The 11,783-nt window shown below is 39.3% G+C and overlaps 1 protein-coding gene across 1 annotated transcript; it reads right to left on the bottom strand.

Annotated features, from left to right (window-relative positions):
• Positions 1 to 3,623: 3,623 nt before the first annotated feature.
• LOC121945556 (protein S100-A13) lies at positions 3,624 to 11,600 on the bottom strand. Its single transcript, XM_042489792.2, has 3 exons — positions 11,448 to 11,600; positions 4,155 to 4,276; positions 3,624 to 4,054 (listed from the first exon to the last, which is right to left on the bottom strand). The coding sequence occupies exons 2-3, from the start codon at positions 4,272 to 4,274 to the stop codon at positions 3,902 to 3,904; spliced, it is 273 nt and encodes a 90-aa protein (XP_042345726.1). The 5' UTR covers positions 4,275 to 4,276; positions 11,448 to 11,600; the 3' UTR covers positions 3,624 to 3,901.
• Between the last annotated feature and the right edge of the window lie 183 nt (positions 11,601 to 11,783).

Genomic DNA, 11,783 nt, shown 5'->3' with positions numbered 1-11,783 from the left:
ACCTGTTGCTCCTCTCCTCCTTCCAGCCCCCGCTTCCCCTCCCCTCCTTCTCTGTTTACGCATCAGACACCTGCTATCATCGAAATGGACACATAGAAGATCCACCTGCCCCCCTCTGTCACAGATAACATCGACAAAAAACACTGCATGGAAATTCAGCAAGGAAGACTTTTTGAATGCTTTCGAACTTGCTTCTAAAACCATGTGCCATTCACTCCCCGTCTGCATGCTCACTTATAATTTGTTGCTGTCATCATCTGATTGAGATTTTATCAGCCTCATCAGTCTCACCAGAGTCACCAGTCATCACCACCACCAGCGTCTGGACCTCACAGGGGGATTTATCTTGCTGCTGCTCAGGGCAGGCACCCCTCCATTACATATTCTCCCTGTGGAGTCCAAGAGCCATAGACTTTCTGTCAAATCATAATCATGACATATGTTAATCTGTATAAACCCATTGAAACATGAGCAATTTGGCCTGATTTCTGTCAAAAACATGGGAAGAAGGCAATGAGCAACAAAAGAAGAAATGACCTAAAAATAAGCAAAAGAATTAGTAAAAAGTACAAGAAAATTACCTGAAATTTTTAGTGACCTGGAAAAGGCATCACAAATTATAACAATTCTTCAGTATAATTTTAGATATGTAATTATGAGTAGAAATATGGTTTTTCCCTTGCTCTTTTATTTTTTTTTCCCTAGACATTTTTGTTTACTTATTTTTATTATTTTAATTACTAATGTCTTGCAATTTGTGCAACATTTCATACCAAGTTGTTCATTGCCTTCTTTCCCATGTCTTTGAAGGAAATCGCACCAGTTTGCCTGGGTTCAAAGGTTATATACATATAAACAGCATCTCAAAGCAGCACAAGACAAGTGATGTTGCTCCAGGTTTCAAAGGGTTAAACAACTGTCTTTACCTCACTAACCCATCTCTCCTGATTGAAATGGCACTGTAACTACAGCATTAGGTAAATTGAAGTAACCACAATATGACCGCAATCCACACCACAAATGCGGCGGGGCTTGTTATTCTCATATGTCAGTCTGCATGACAGATAATAAGGCAGCTCAGTATGAGGCAGATATGCAATACATGGCATATCGGGATATTATTATTTGTGACAAACAGACATTGAGGTGTACTCAGTTTTCTGCTGCTAAATTATAACAAATGAGTTGCTAAATTCAATAAATAAAGGATTATTATTTCCAGCATTCTTTTATTGATATGGACAATGAACTAAATGTAAAATGTACTAATATTGAAAAAAGAATAATAGTTGTAGTTATACTCTGTAAAAGTTTTAAAAAAGGGATTTAAAGTGATATATTGTACAGTCCTGACCACTAAAATACCAGGTGTAAATAGTGTTTTTAAAAGAAAAACGCAATTAGTAACAGTCAAACTTCGATAAACTTAACCCCAGGCCAACAGCATTTCCATAGAACAAAGATTGAAACGCAGTTAAAATTAGATATCATTGACTATGTCACAGCTCCTTATTGGATTAGTCATAGTAGATATCGGGCGGGGACACAGGGGACATGTCTCCCTCAATATATAGAACATGTACATTTGTTTCCCTTGAATAAAAACATAAAAGTAGCAGAGTAATTAAATTTGACAAAATTAAAGATGTTTACATCATGAATTGATGTAGAAAAGGCACAAATCAGTGCATAAAAGTCTTCAGAATGTATGAAATTAAATATTTAATGCTCAAAAATATCTGGCAGAGGACACCGAAACACCCTTTTTTTATTTATATCCGTCCCACCCAATGTTGAAACAAAACCTCTTGGGATTATCTCTCTACTTTGTTGTGCAACCATTTTGTACTTTATGGCTAAACAAAGGACAGGCTTAGAGAGATATTCCTAAAATAAGTGGCACTAAAGTAACAGGACATAGATGAATAATGTGACAGCTCTTTAAATATGTCTAGTTTTAAGCAGCAAAGACTGTTGGGGTATGTGTAGAGGTGGGGTGTTTACCGGAGGAGGAGGAGGAGGAGGGGAGGAGGGGGGCTCACGCCTGATACAGTATCCGAAGGATTAGTGTAGCACCGATGAATGGAGCCATCACACCTGGCAGCCATGCAGAGAAATCCCCATACAAAGACTTTGTGAAACACACACAAAGGCAAACATGTTAATGCAAAGACACACACACATGCACACTTTCACAAACACGCCTTGAGCTCCGAAACACACAGCATGCAAGCATCCAGTGAGAGCCGAAGTGCAAAAATAAATGACAGAAACACATATGATCATGCACGCTTGAATGAATGACCCAGAAGATCACACTTGTCAAAGCAAACAACATCAACATTAATGCACAAGCACTGCAAGTCGTCATGAAAATGCATGTTTGATCTGCCGTCACTGCAGTATATTGTGTCAGTGAGTGGGGGTAGCACAGTGTGTGTGCACGCTTGCATGCACCATATGTGTGTATGTATAGTGTTGCAGAGTGGAGGACGGTGCACAATAGGAAGCGTACACTGTATGCCAGGATCTGGTTGCAATAGCTGATGCATCTAAAGGCTGCTGAGTTTGACTAGTCAGAGATGTCATGGCTATATTTAGCAAGCGTTGCTGATAGCTGTGGAAGGAGCAGGTATCATTAGAGTGATGCCTGAGGGACAATGTCAAATCATATCAGGGAAACCACTTTACACATGCAGTATTTCCTCGGATTTCCAAGTAGAATTTGAATGGAGGTTAACAGGCAACATCCATCATTAGACACTTTCTGAAAAGAAAAAATGCCAAAGTGTGAGGGATTTAGTGGCATCTAGTGGTGAGGATTGCAGTTGCAACTGGCTGAAACTTCCACCAGTTAGAATTCCTCCAGTGTTTAGGAGGTTTTTACTGGGAGCCAAAAAACCTCCTCCTCTCCAAAACAACAAAGTATTTCTCTGACACTGTTCTATACAAGCACCTGCTAAAGTGTGCTCATCTGTTTTCTTATGCCAACCATCAGGAGGCCTTTACCAGAGGTCAAATCATTCACAGAGGTTTCTTCCTCTCAAACATAAGCGTACCCCACGTTTTGAACCGGTAAAAACACTGAATAAAGCAGATTTACATCATAAATCAGTTTTTCTCCCATGCTGTTTGGCTTCTTGGAGATGGGCTGCAAGCCCAGCACTTGTGTGCTCATCTTTTTTTCTCTGATACTTTTTCTCTGATTTTGAAGAGCCATAAGTTTAAGAGGTTTTTACCGGAAGCTGAACTATCCACACGGATCTATTCTTCTCCAAGATGTAATGGACCCCCCGAATTAAACTGGGAAAAACACTGAATAAAACACATTAAAAAAAAGTCTAACCAGCTAACCAACTAGGGCTCACTAGGGTGGTCAAGGCAAAAATGCAAAAATGTAAAGGGCCCTATCTAGAGCCAGTGTTTATTGTATACGTATGTAGACGTAAACAGCTCATTTCAAGTCAATGAAAATGCGACAATTCTTATTTTCAGATGATTATACACGAAAGAAAACATACTCATTATACAGTATTCCATTTCTGCCAATACAGATCCCTAAATTCACGCACTGGACCTTTTTGATAAAACTGAACATCAATTAAAACTATACACAATACCAATTTATCATATAAAGCTTTTATTTTGAAAGTGCAGTATCTTTTGTATCATTGATATTTAAAAAAAGACACTCCAAGCTAAGAGTCCTTCAGTGTTTCCTTGACAGTGGAGATCAATAGGGTATAACCGGAAAACAGGTTGATCTGGACAGACATTTAGAGCAGTATACAAGTCACTGATTAACTGAATGAAAATGATGGACTGTATGTATACATAATGGTTAGAGAATTTGGAAACAAGAAAAGATTAAAAAATGCAACAAAAAAAGGCTGTTAATCTATTATGCCTCTTGAGTGCCTCCAGACTTGCTCTGACTGAGGGCGTTGGCCAGGTAACCAATCAGAGTGAGGTATTCCTGGAAGCTGACCTTTCCATCTTTGTTGGCATCCAGCCCCTGCTGCATCTCCTTAACGGCAGAGGCGCAGTTTGCATCCTGAACACAAAAGCATAGACTGATTAAGACTGAATATGGTTCTAATATACTAATGGATTATGTGCACAACAGCAGAAAGCTACAGTACGTAATTCCTTACCTGCATGAGGCCGCTAAGATTTTTGCCAACCAGTTTCTGGAAGCCACTGCTGTTCAGGTTCTCTTTCCCACGGGTGGAGCTGAGAAAAGTGGTCACAACCGTCTTAATGGCTGACTCCATATCTACAGACAGGGAGAGAGACAAAGACAAAAAGGGAGAACTGAGAGTTGGAAGTGGCGAGGACAGATACGGCCATATCTTAGAAATTCAGACATCATGCCGTTGGGTAGAACTCCCATGAATTTTATCTACACAAAGATATATTTACATTGTGTCTTGGGTGGATGAAAGGCTTATGGATCACTGCAGAAGAAAGTAAATTATAACCTTGAAATCCTTGTGCACAGCTGACTGATCAAGATTAAGGACTCATTATTAACTCTGTGCAATTAAATTATGTATGATAATGTATTAAAATCAAGTAATTCTACGATGCCTAACTTTGTCTGGGCATGTGTGATACGATTGGAAAAAGAAAATGCAATGAGTTCGGTTAACCTTTTGAAATTCAAGCAAAATGGCTTTTTTTTCTTTCAAACACATGGGAAAAAGGCAATGAACAAAAAATAATCCAGAAATAAGAAATAAATCAGTAAAAGTATGAGAACCCCCCCCCCCCCAAAAAAAACAAGGAAATGGCTTGAAAAAACTGCTTAAAAATTACAATGATTGTGTAAAAATAACTTAAAATGTAGAATGATGATATTATTATGAATATTATATAGTTCTCTGCACATTTTTTCCCTAGCTTTTTAAAAAATAATTTTCTAAATCTACTAATTTCTTGCTATTTGCAGGACATTACTTTTGCTTTGCTCTGAATTCAAAGGTTTACTTACATGTACTTTATATAATTTTACATATGTTTACTTTACGTAATACTAACAAAAGGCGTCTAAATGCAGCACAAAAAAAGTGACGTCGATCCAGGTTTCAAAGAGTTAAACGTAGCATTGTTCTGCAAATATTATGCTGGTGATCATCAAAGCAAACTGAACTGCCATTAAAATTACATGTCTTCTTGACATTGTATTCAAACTGGATGTGTTCGTATATGTCCCCTGAACACAAGATACATGAGACAAACAAGTGATGTCAGAATAGGAGAGGAGGAGGAGAAGGAGTGGAGGGGGGGCCGAGGCTGGAAGCTCTCCGAGGTAAACAGAGCGAGAGAGGGAGAGATGGAAGGTTGAAGAGGAGGGGAGTCTCTGAGGTAAACACAATGGGAGCTGTGATCTCTGACGGTGGACATCTGATCCCCAGAAGCCAGCGGGAGGCCACAGGTTCAGATTACTGCCTGCTGTCCGTCTGCTGCAGCACAGCTCCCCTCACACTGTAGGAATACACTGCATACTGTGCTCGCGTATGAACTGAATAACGTCTCACAGCACCAACAGATTAAGCCAGCCTGAAACATCTAATGCAGCTGCTACTGACAGGATCTCAGGGTGAAACTAAATCCGCGGCTGAATATTTAAGACAAGCAGTTTCAAGGTTTGGCTCATTCCATGCACCGCTTATTTTACCTTACAGGAAGGAAATAAGATGGAAACACATTATGATTTGACTGGATGTTTAACATTGTTTCCAAACAATAGTTACTTTCCAGTTTGATACTACATGCTAATGCTGCACACATTCTGATTATGTTGTACACACTAGAAAAGTTACAAAAAGCTAGAAACCACTATTGCAAGAGACATTTTCGACATGTCACAGCTGACTAAGCACAATAATAACAAATAATAAAAATAATGATGGCTGAGTTCAATTTAGCTGCTTCAGTTTCAGGTTCCTGCATGGGCCTTAGTAACCACATGTGTTTTACCTGCTACTACAAGCCATAATGTCCTGTTATTTGTTGAGGTAGCTTGTCCAGCTGCGCGTGCATGTTACCGCTGATAACAGCGACTGCATCATTGCAAAACCATATAGCGCCCACCCTCCAGTTCGCCCTAGCGTAATCATGGATGTATTAGAAAAACCTGGATACAATCATGGAGGCTGGGTTCACTTAGTGATGCAATAAGCTAAAAAAAACTCTATATCCGCGGTAAAGTATCCGGATCATTACTGGGCCAAATAAGCATGTGCACTGGGTCTGAGCGGGTAACTTCCACCTGTGAGGCGGCTGACTTCCAGTTTAGCGTCCCGCTAGCTTGAATGCTGTTTAAATAATTTAATCTTGCGGCTCAACTTTCCAAATGTTATCAAACTGAATGGATTAAATCTTGATGGTGAAATGAGTCATTTCATGCAGATTTTGACGCTCACAAATGTTTCCACTGATTTACAGATTCTGGATCATAGATGTGCTCTAAATGTCATATTCAGCTCCTTCACATCTCTCTGATTTCTACTTATAAAGTGGAAAAATTGCTAAATTAAGTGTAATTTTAACAACAAAACAAGAACCCTTAAATTAGCAGACTAACCGCTCTACCTCTGGGCCACAGCCGGCATAATATTGCGTAAATAATCGAGCGCCTCTTCAATCAATTGTTTCTTTCTGTTCTTGCTTTGTCTCCTTTCTGAATTGCCATCTGGTTACCTTTTCACTATCTATGAAGTGTAATTGTTGTTTTTTTAATATACTTTTTTACAGTTATGGTTACAGACTGTCTCCACCCCCCCTACATTTTTATTTTGAGTGTAATTAATTTGCCAAAAAAAGAGACAAAACGCACATTAAATAAATTAAAACATGAATTTGAGTGATAACATTATTTTTTTGTATTAGTTTTTATACAGATATTGCAAAAATATTGTTATTGGGAAGTCTTTTAGCCACTACAATCTGACATTGTGCCAGCTCTTGTACTGTATATTTGTATGTAATCTGACATTAAGACACAGCTGTTGATTTTGCGTTTAAAAGCTTAAAACAGCAGACTGTGAATATGACTTTATACTGTGAACTTTGTCATATGTCACTGCAACATTAAACCATTACACCTATGAACAGTGTTAAGGTGCAGACTAATGTGTGGAGATATATTTCGGCCAGCACAGAGGTCTCTCTAGGTTTCAGCTTCCATTTAGCTTCCTGTTGTCTCAACAACATCATTTCCGAGGCTCACAGAAACTGAAAGGCCTGAATAAATGCAGCAGATACTTGAGTAGAGTTGATAAGTATCGCAGCCGCGCGGTACGAGGCCTTGCTGCGGGGTTTCCACTGTGTATCGGAAACTACCCGGAGGCAGTGGTGTCCGCGGGATGGGTAATGACGATGACTGCCTACAGTGATGTTGTTGGAGTAACTGTAGAAGCTGGTGAATCTCCCATCTGACCCTAATGTCACACCTCAATGCTCACACATTGCAGGGGCTTATACAGCACAGACAGACAGACAGACAGACAGACAGAAAGACACACGCAAACACACACATCTGAAGACGGACAACACCAATCAGGACTTCTGTTGCATTAACCTAATTACTGGGTGAGTGAGAGCAGGCACCCAAACCCTGGATTCTGTTTCATGTCTCCCTGTGATGCCAACACACACACACACACACACACACACACACACACACACCCACACAGAGAGAGAGGTGGACACACATCTCTACATACAAGTGAGCATCTGTCATCAGCATGCTGTTCATCATTATTTAATAGGTTACTATAATTGTCCCAACACCTTCCCAACACCCTTTACAAGACGAGCAGCAGCAGCACAGCAGCAGGCGGACCAGTGTTGGTGTGTGTTTGCATCTGTACAGCCCATATATCAAAATGCCTGACAGGCCACCATCCATTAGCGACCCTTCCGGGTGTAATGAGATGAACATGAAACCAAGTCGTCTTCGGTCAGAACCGGAGACTTTGGGGCCACAGAATAACAAATGGGCAGAAAGGAACATGTAGTGGGGTTTGTGTGATAAGAAAAGAGGTGGGCTGACTGGGAGTGTGTGCAGAGTGCAAACAAAGCTTTCCTACAGCCTCCGCAGCACATGCACTCCATTCAGATTCAGAGCCCGGAGATTATCGTGACTCAAAAGTAATGAATGCTTGTGTAAGGCCCAGTGCGTTGTTTTATTTGCGTTTCTGCTCCTTTTTGTGGTATTATTCTGAAAAGTTGCACCACGCCCATGTAAGTTGAAACTGTTTAAAATACACTGTTGCCCATAAAGTTGGAATAGTTTGGGTTTTTTTTACCTCTTTCCATGAAATGATTGTGACAATGTGATTTATTCTTGACAGATAAAGTGTATATCTTCTCAAAACTTTATTAGTCAATCTTTTTCAAACATATTACAATAAAAATGAAACCACAGTTAACCTTTACAAACTGCAGAAAACTAAATTATTCCAACTTTATGGACGACCCTGTATGTGACTTCTTGTGTCCAATTGTCTCCTGTTGCATATGTTTATCGATTATTAACAGATAAATGAATATATTTATATTTTACACTTTTTTATGTGTGTTTAGAGGCTTAAAATTGAAAACTATCCAGTATTTCCAAAATTCAAAAAGCAAGGATTAGAGCTTTTGTTTCAGACATTCCCTCAGAAATCTGGCCACCCCTTGATCCACAGATCATAAACTACTGCACCAGCCGGTTTTTAATTTGTTTAATTAAATATGTCATTTTTCATGTCAGGGCATCTTCAACAATGACACGTGACAGAACTGAGTTTGTATTCATTTCTATTCCACAGGTACCTGCCATCACATATCGCTTTCTTCATAAATTGGTCCTATAATCATTATTTGACTTGCTCAAGTGATCGGCTAATGCTTGAAGAGAAGAACAGTAAATTTAGGAAAACTGCTCATAGTTTTTGTGCCAAACACTTGGAATATTTTACAACACACTTTAAAATTTGACACAATTGTACCATCAGGTCAGTTTAAAACCTAGAAAAATACTCCCCTCTTAAATCTTGCTCTTTTTAACTATGATCTGTAGACGGGATGTTTGGTTTTCTTGTTAAATTGTGTGTGTGTGTGTGTGTGTGTGTGTGTGTGTGTTAATTCTGTTTCAATTGTACTATGGACATAATTTGTTATTACTTAAGATTTATTTAAAGGTCGACTTAATTGATGAATTAAATAATGTGGTAAAAAGTTATGTCATATCTATTTGGGATATCTCTGGCAGAATCCAAAACCACTAAATGACATCTTTGTTCAAGGGTGTTGGTTTGTTTCAATATTTTCTTAAAATGTATCCAGTTTTTTTCATTGTCTGTAACTGTTAGACCTCTGTATTGTTCAGATGCAACTTTGCTTAATGTGCTGCTGCCTGTCTTGACCCACTTGTACAGGAGATTTTTAATTTCAGTGAGGCATTTCCTGGTTGAATAAATTTTAAATGAATAAGAATAAATAATAAAAATAACATTAAGCAGGGGGTCTGTTGGTCTTCACCAAAGGAATTTTGAGCATCAACATTTCAGTTTCTGATATTTATGGTGGAGATTTTCTCAGAAGTTTCTACTTCATTCTCTTTTTTTTTTTTTTCTTTTTTTTGGCAGACAGCAACCATTGCTTCCAAGGTTGCATAATGCCACCACCTACAAATAAACGAGTTATAAATATTGATGCAAATGTGTACACTGTGTCGTCCCAAAATCTACAGCTATTTCTTTACTGTATCTATATCTTTTTTTGTTGTTGTTGTTTTTTTGTTTTATCTGTTTTCCTCATTTGTCATTTTTTGTCTACAACTTTTTATGCTTCAGTCTTGGCCAAGACTTTTGCAAAAGTGGATTCTAACCTCAACAAGACTTATCCACTGTTTCAACGTGGATAAATAAATATTAATAAAAATGTCTTACAGCTTATCGTACTGTGTATCGTGTGTTTCAATTAAGTCATGAAGGATCTGGAGATAAAATGAAGCGCCCTGTTAGATTGCACAATATATATCAAAGTGTGTGCACAGTTACCTCCCACATTAATCAAATAAAGCATATTGGGCTCACAGGCATTGGTGAGACTTCAGTCAGGGCTGCAACCGGATTTAAAGCAGGCGTTCTCAAACTGTTGTTTAAAATTTATTTGTTTTCCACCTTTGACCTGTCTGCAACTTATTTCAAGATTTATGCTATCCACCTGCTGCATAATGATTTTATTTTGGGGGAGTTTTATTATTTATCTACTTTTATATTTAGAAATATTTCTATATATTGTTAGGTTTTCATTTTTAACATTCTCGCACGTAAAGCACTTTGAGCTGCATTTTATGTATGAAGGGACTATACAATAAAGATTATAATTATTATTAAAGGTTATATTTCTGTCATGACCCTCTTCAGAAGCTGAACTAGCTCAAGCACCCTTTTTTTTTAACAGAAACTGGAAAAGCGACTGATAATAAAAGATCCATGTTGACTTTTAATAAAATAAAGATCAGCATGATTGCATCATCAGTTCCCTGAGTATTTTCCCTCTGGTCATCCACACCTCACCTGTAGTGGCTGTATCCCCTCCAGGGGGAACCGCCCCACAATATGAGACCAAATGCTTTAAGGCCTGACAAGTACAAACCAGTTCACAGGTAAGTCGGGCAGGCCACCCAGCCCAACCAGTCACCACCTAACAGACTAAGGGAAAGTGTTGATGTGTGTCATATCTCAGTCTGAGGTTTGATCAGACTAAACAAAGGCTACACAGGTCAGTATTGAGCACTGCCATCTGATCTGCCATGAGCTCATGAGCATTAATAAACGCCAGCGATCAGCTCCACCCTGCTCGTGTTGTTTGCGCTAGGTGTGACTGACTCACTTCCTCCGTGAGCATGTTACCTGTCATCGCCCAGGTCGCTTTTTCTCCTGCGCGTCAGCTCGAGTCTCGCCATCGGAGTCTTATCATACCGTTAATAATTCAGACTGTTAAGAGCCAAATCTGACCGCCGCTATAACGAGCACAGTATGACTGTTTAACGGGGCGAAAACGGCCTCGGCGCATATGCCAAAACTAGTCAGCGCCGTGCGTAACGGAGATGTCAGGGGCTTGCCCGCGCCCCACATTTACATTTAGCCCTGACTAATCCCGACAATTTGTAGAGCGGCCACAGGCAGGACTGACACACAGCAAATAAATAAGTAAACGTGAGGCGAGACTCCGGTTTCCCTGGAAGTGTAAAGGGATTGGGGTTAGATTACCAAGAAGGAGAACCTGATCCGTGTGGCCACCAAGCTTGGTAATGACAATAGGGGCGCTCGCTAATTATGCAAAATTTATGACACAGCAGAGGATAAAGTGATAGTTTTGCCGAGAAAACAGCACAATAAACTTCAGATGAGACACAAATAGCAATCAGGATATATCAGACTCACCGATATGGCAGGAAAACAAAAGGCGAGAAAATGATTCAGCGGCTGCGCTCCTTCTTTCTCTCTCTCAGATCCTCCTCTTCAGTGCTGCGCTAGATTAAGCAGCAACACATATCTTTTCCGTGATTTAACTTCTCACTCCAGCCAACTGTTTTTTTCTTTGTCATAGGGCGTGTGCCTGGGAGAGAAGGAATGTGGAAAGAGGCGCAGCTTGAGCAACAGCAGTTTGGGTTGGTTTTTTTTTTCAACATTTTGTTACATTTCCGTTGTTTCACAAAACTTTTTAATGTAGTTGAATGGATATTTTCAGATTTGGTTTAGCATATCTGTTTTATAGTT

Source organism: Plectropomus leopardus, chromosome 11, assembly GCF_026936395.1.
Source record: "Plectropomus leopardus strain MGB_pleo_1.0 chromosome 11, ASM2693639v1, whole genome shotgun sequence".
NCBI classification, from domain to species: Eukaryota; Metazoa; Chordata; class Actinopteri; order Perciformes; family Serranidae; genus Plectropomus; species Plectropomus leopardus.
Note: the sequence above shows the minus strand (reverse complement) of the source record. Positions and strands in the feature narration are given on the sequence as shown.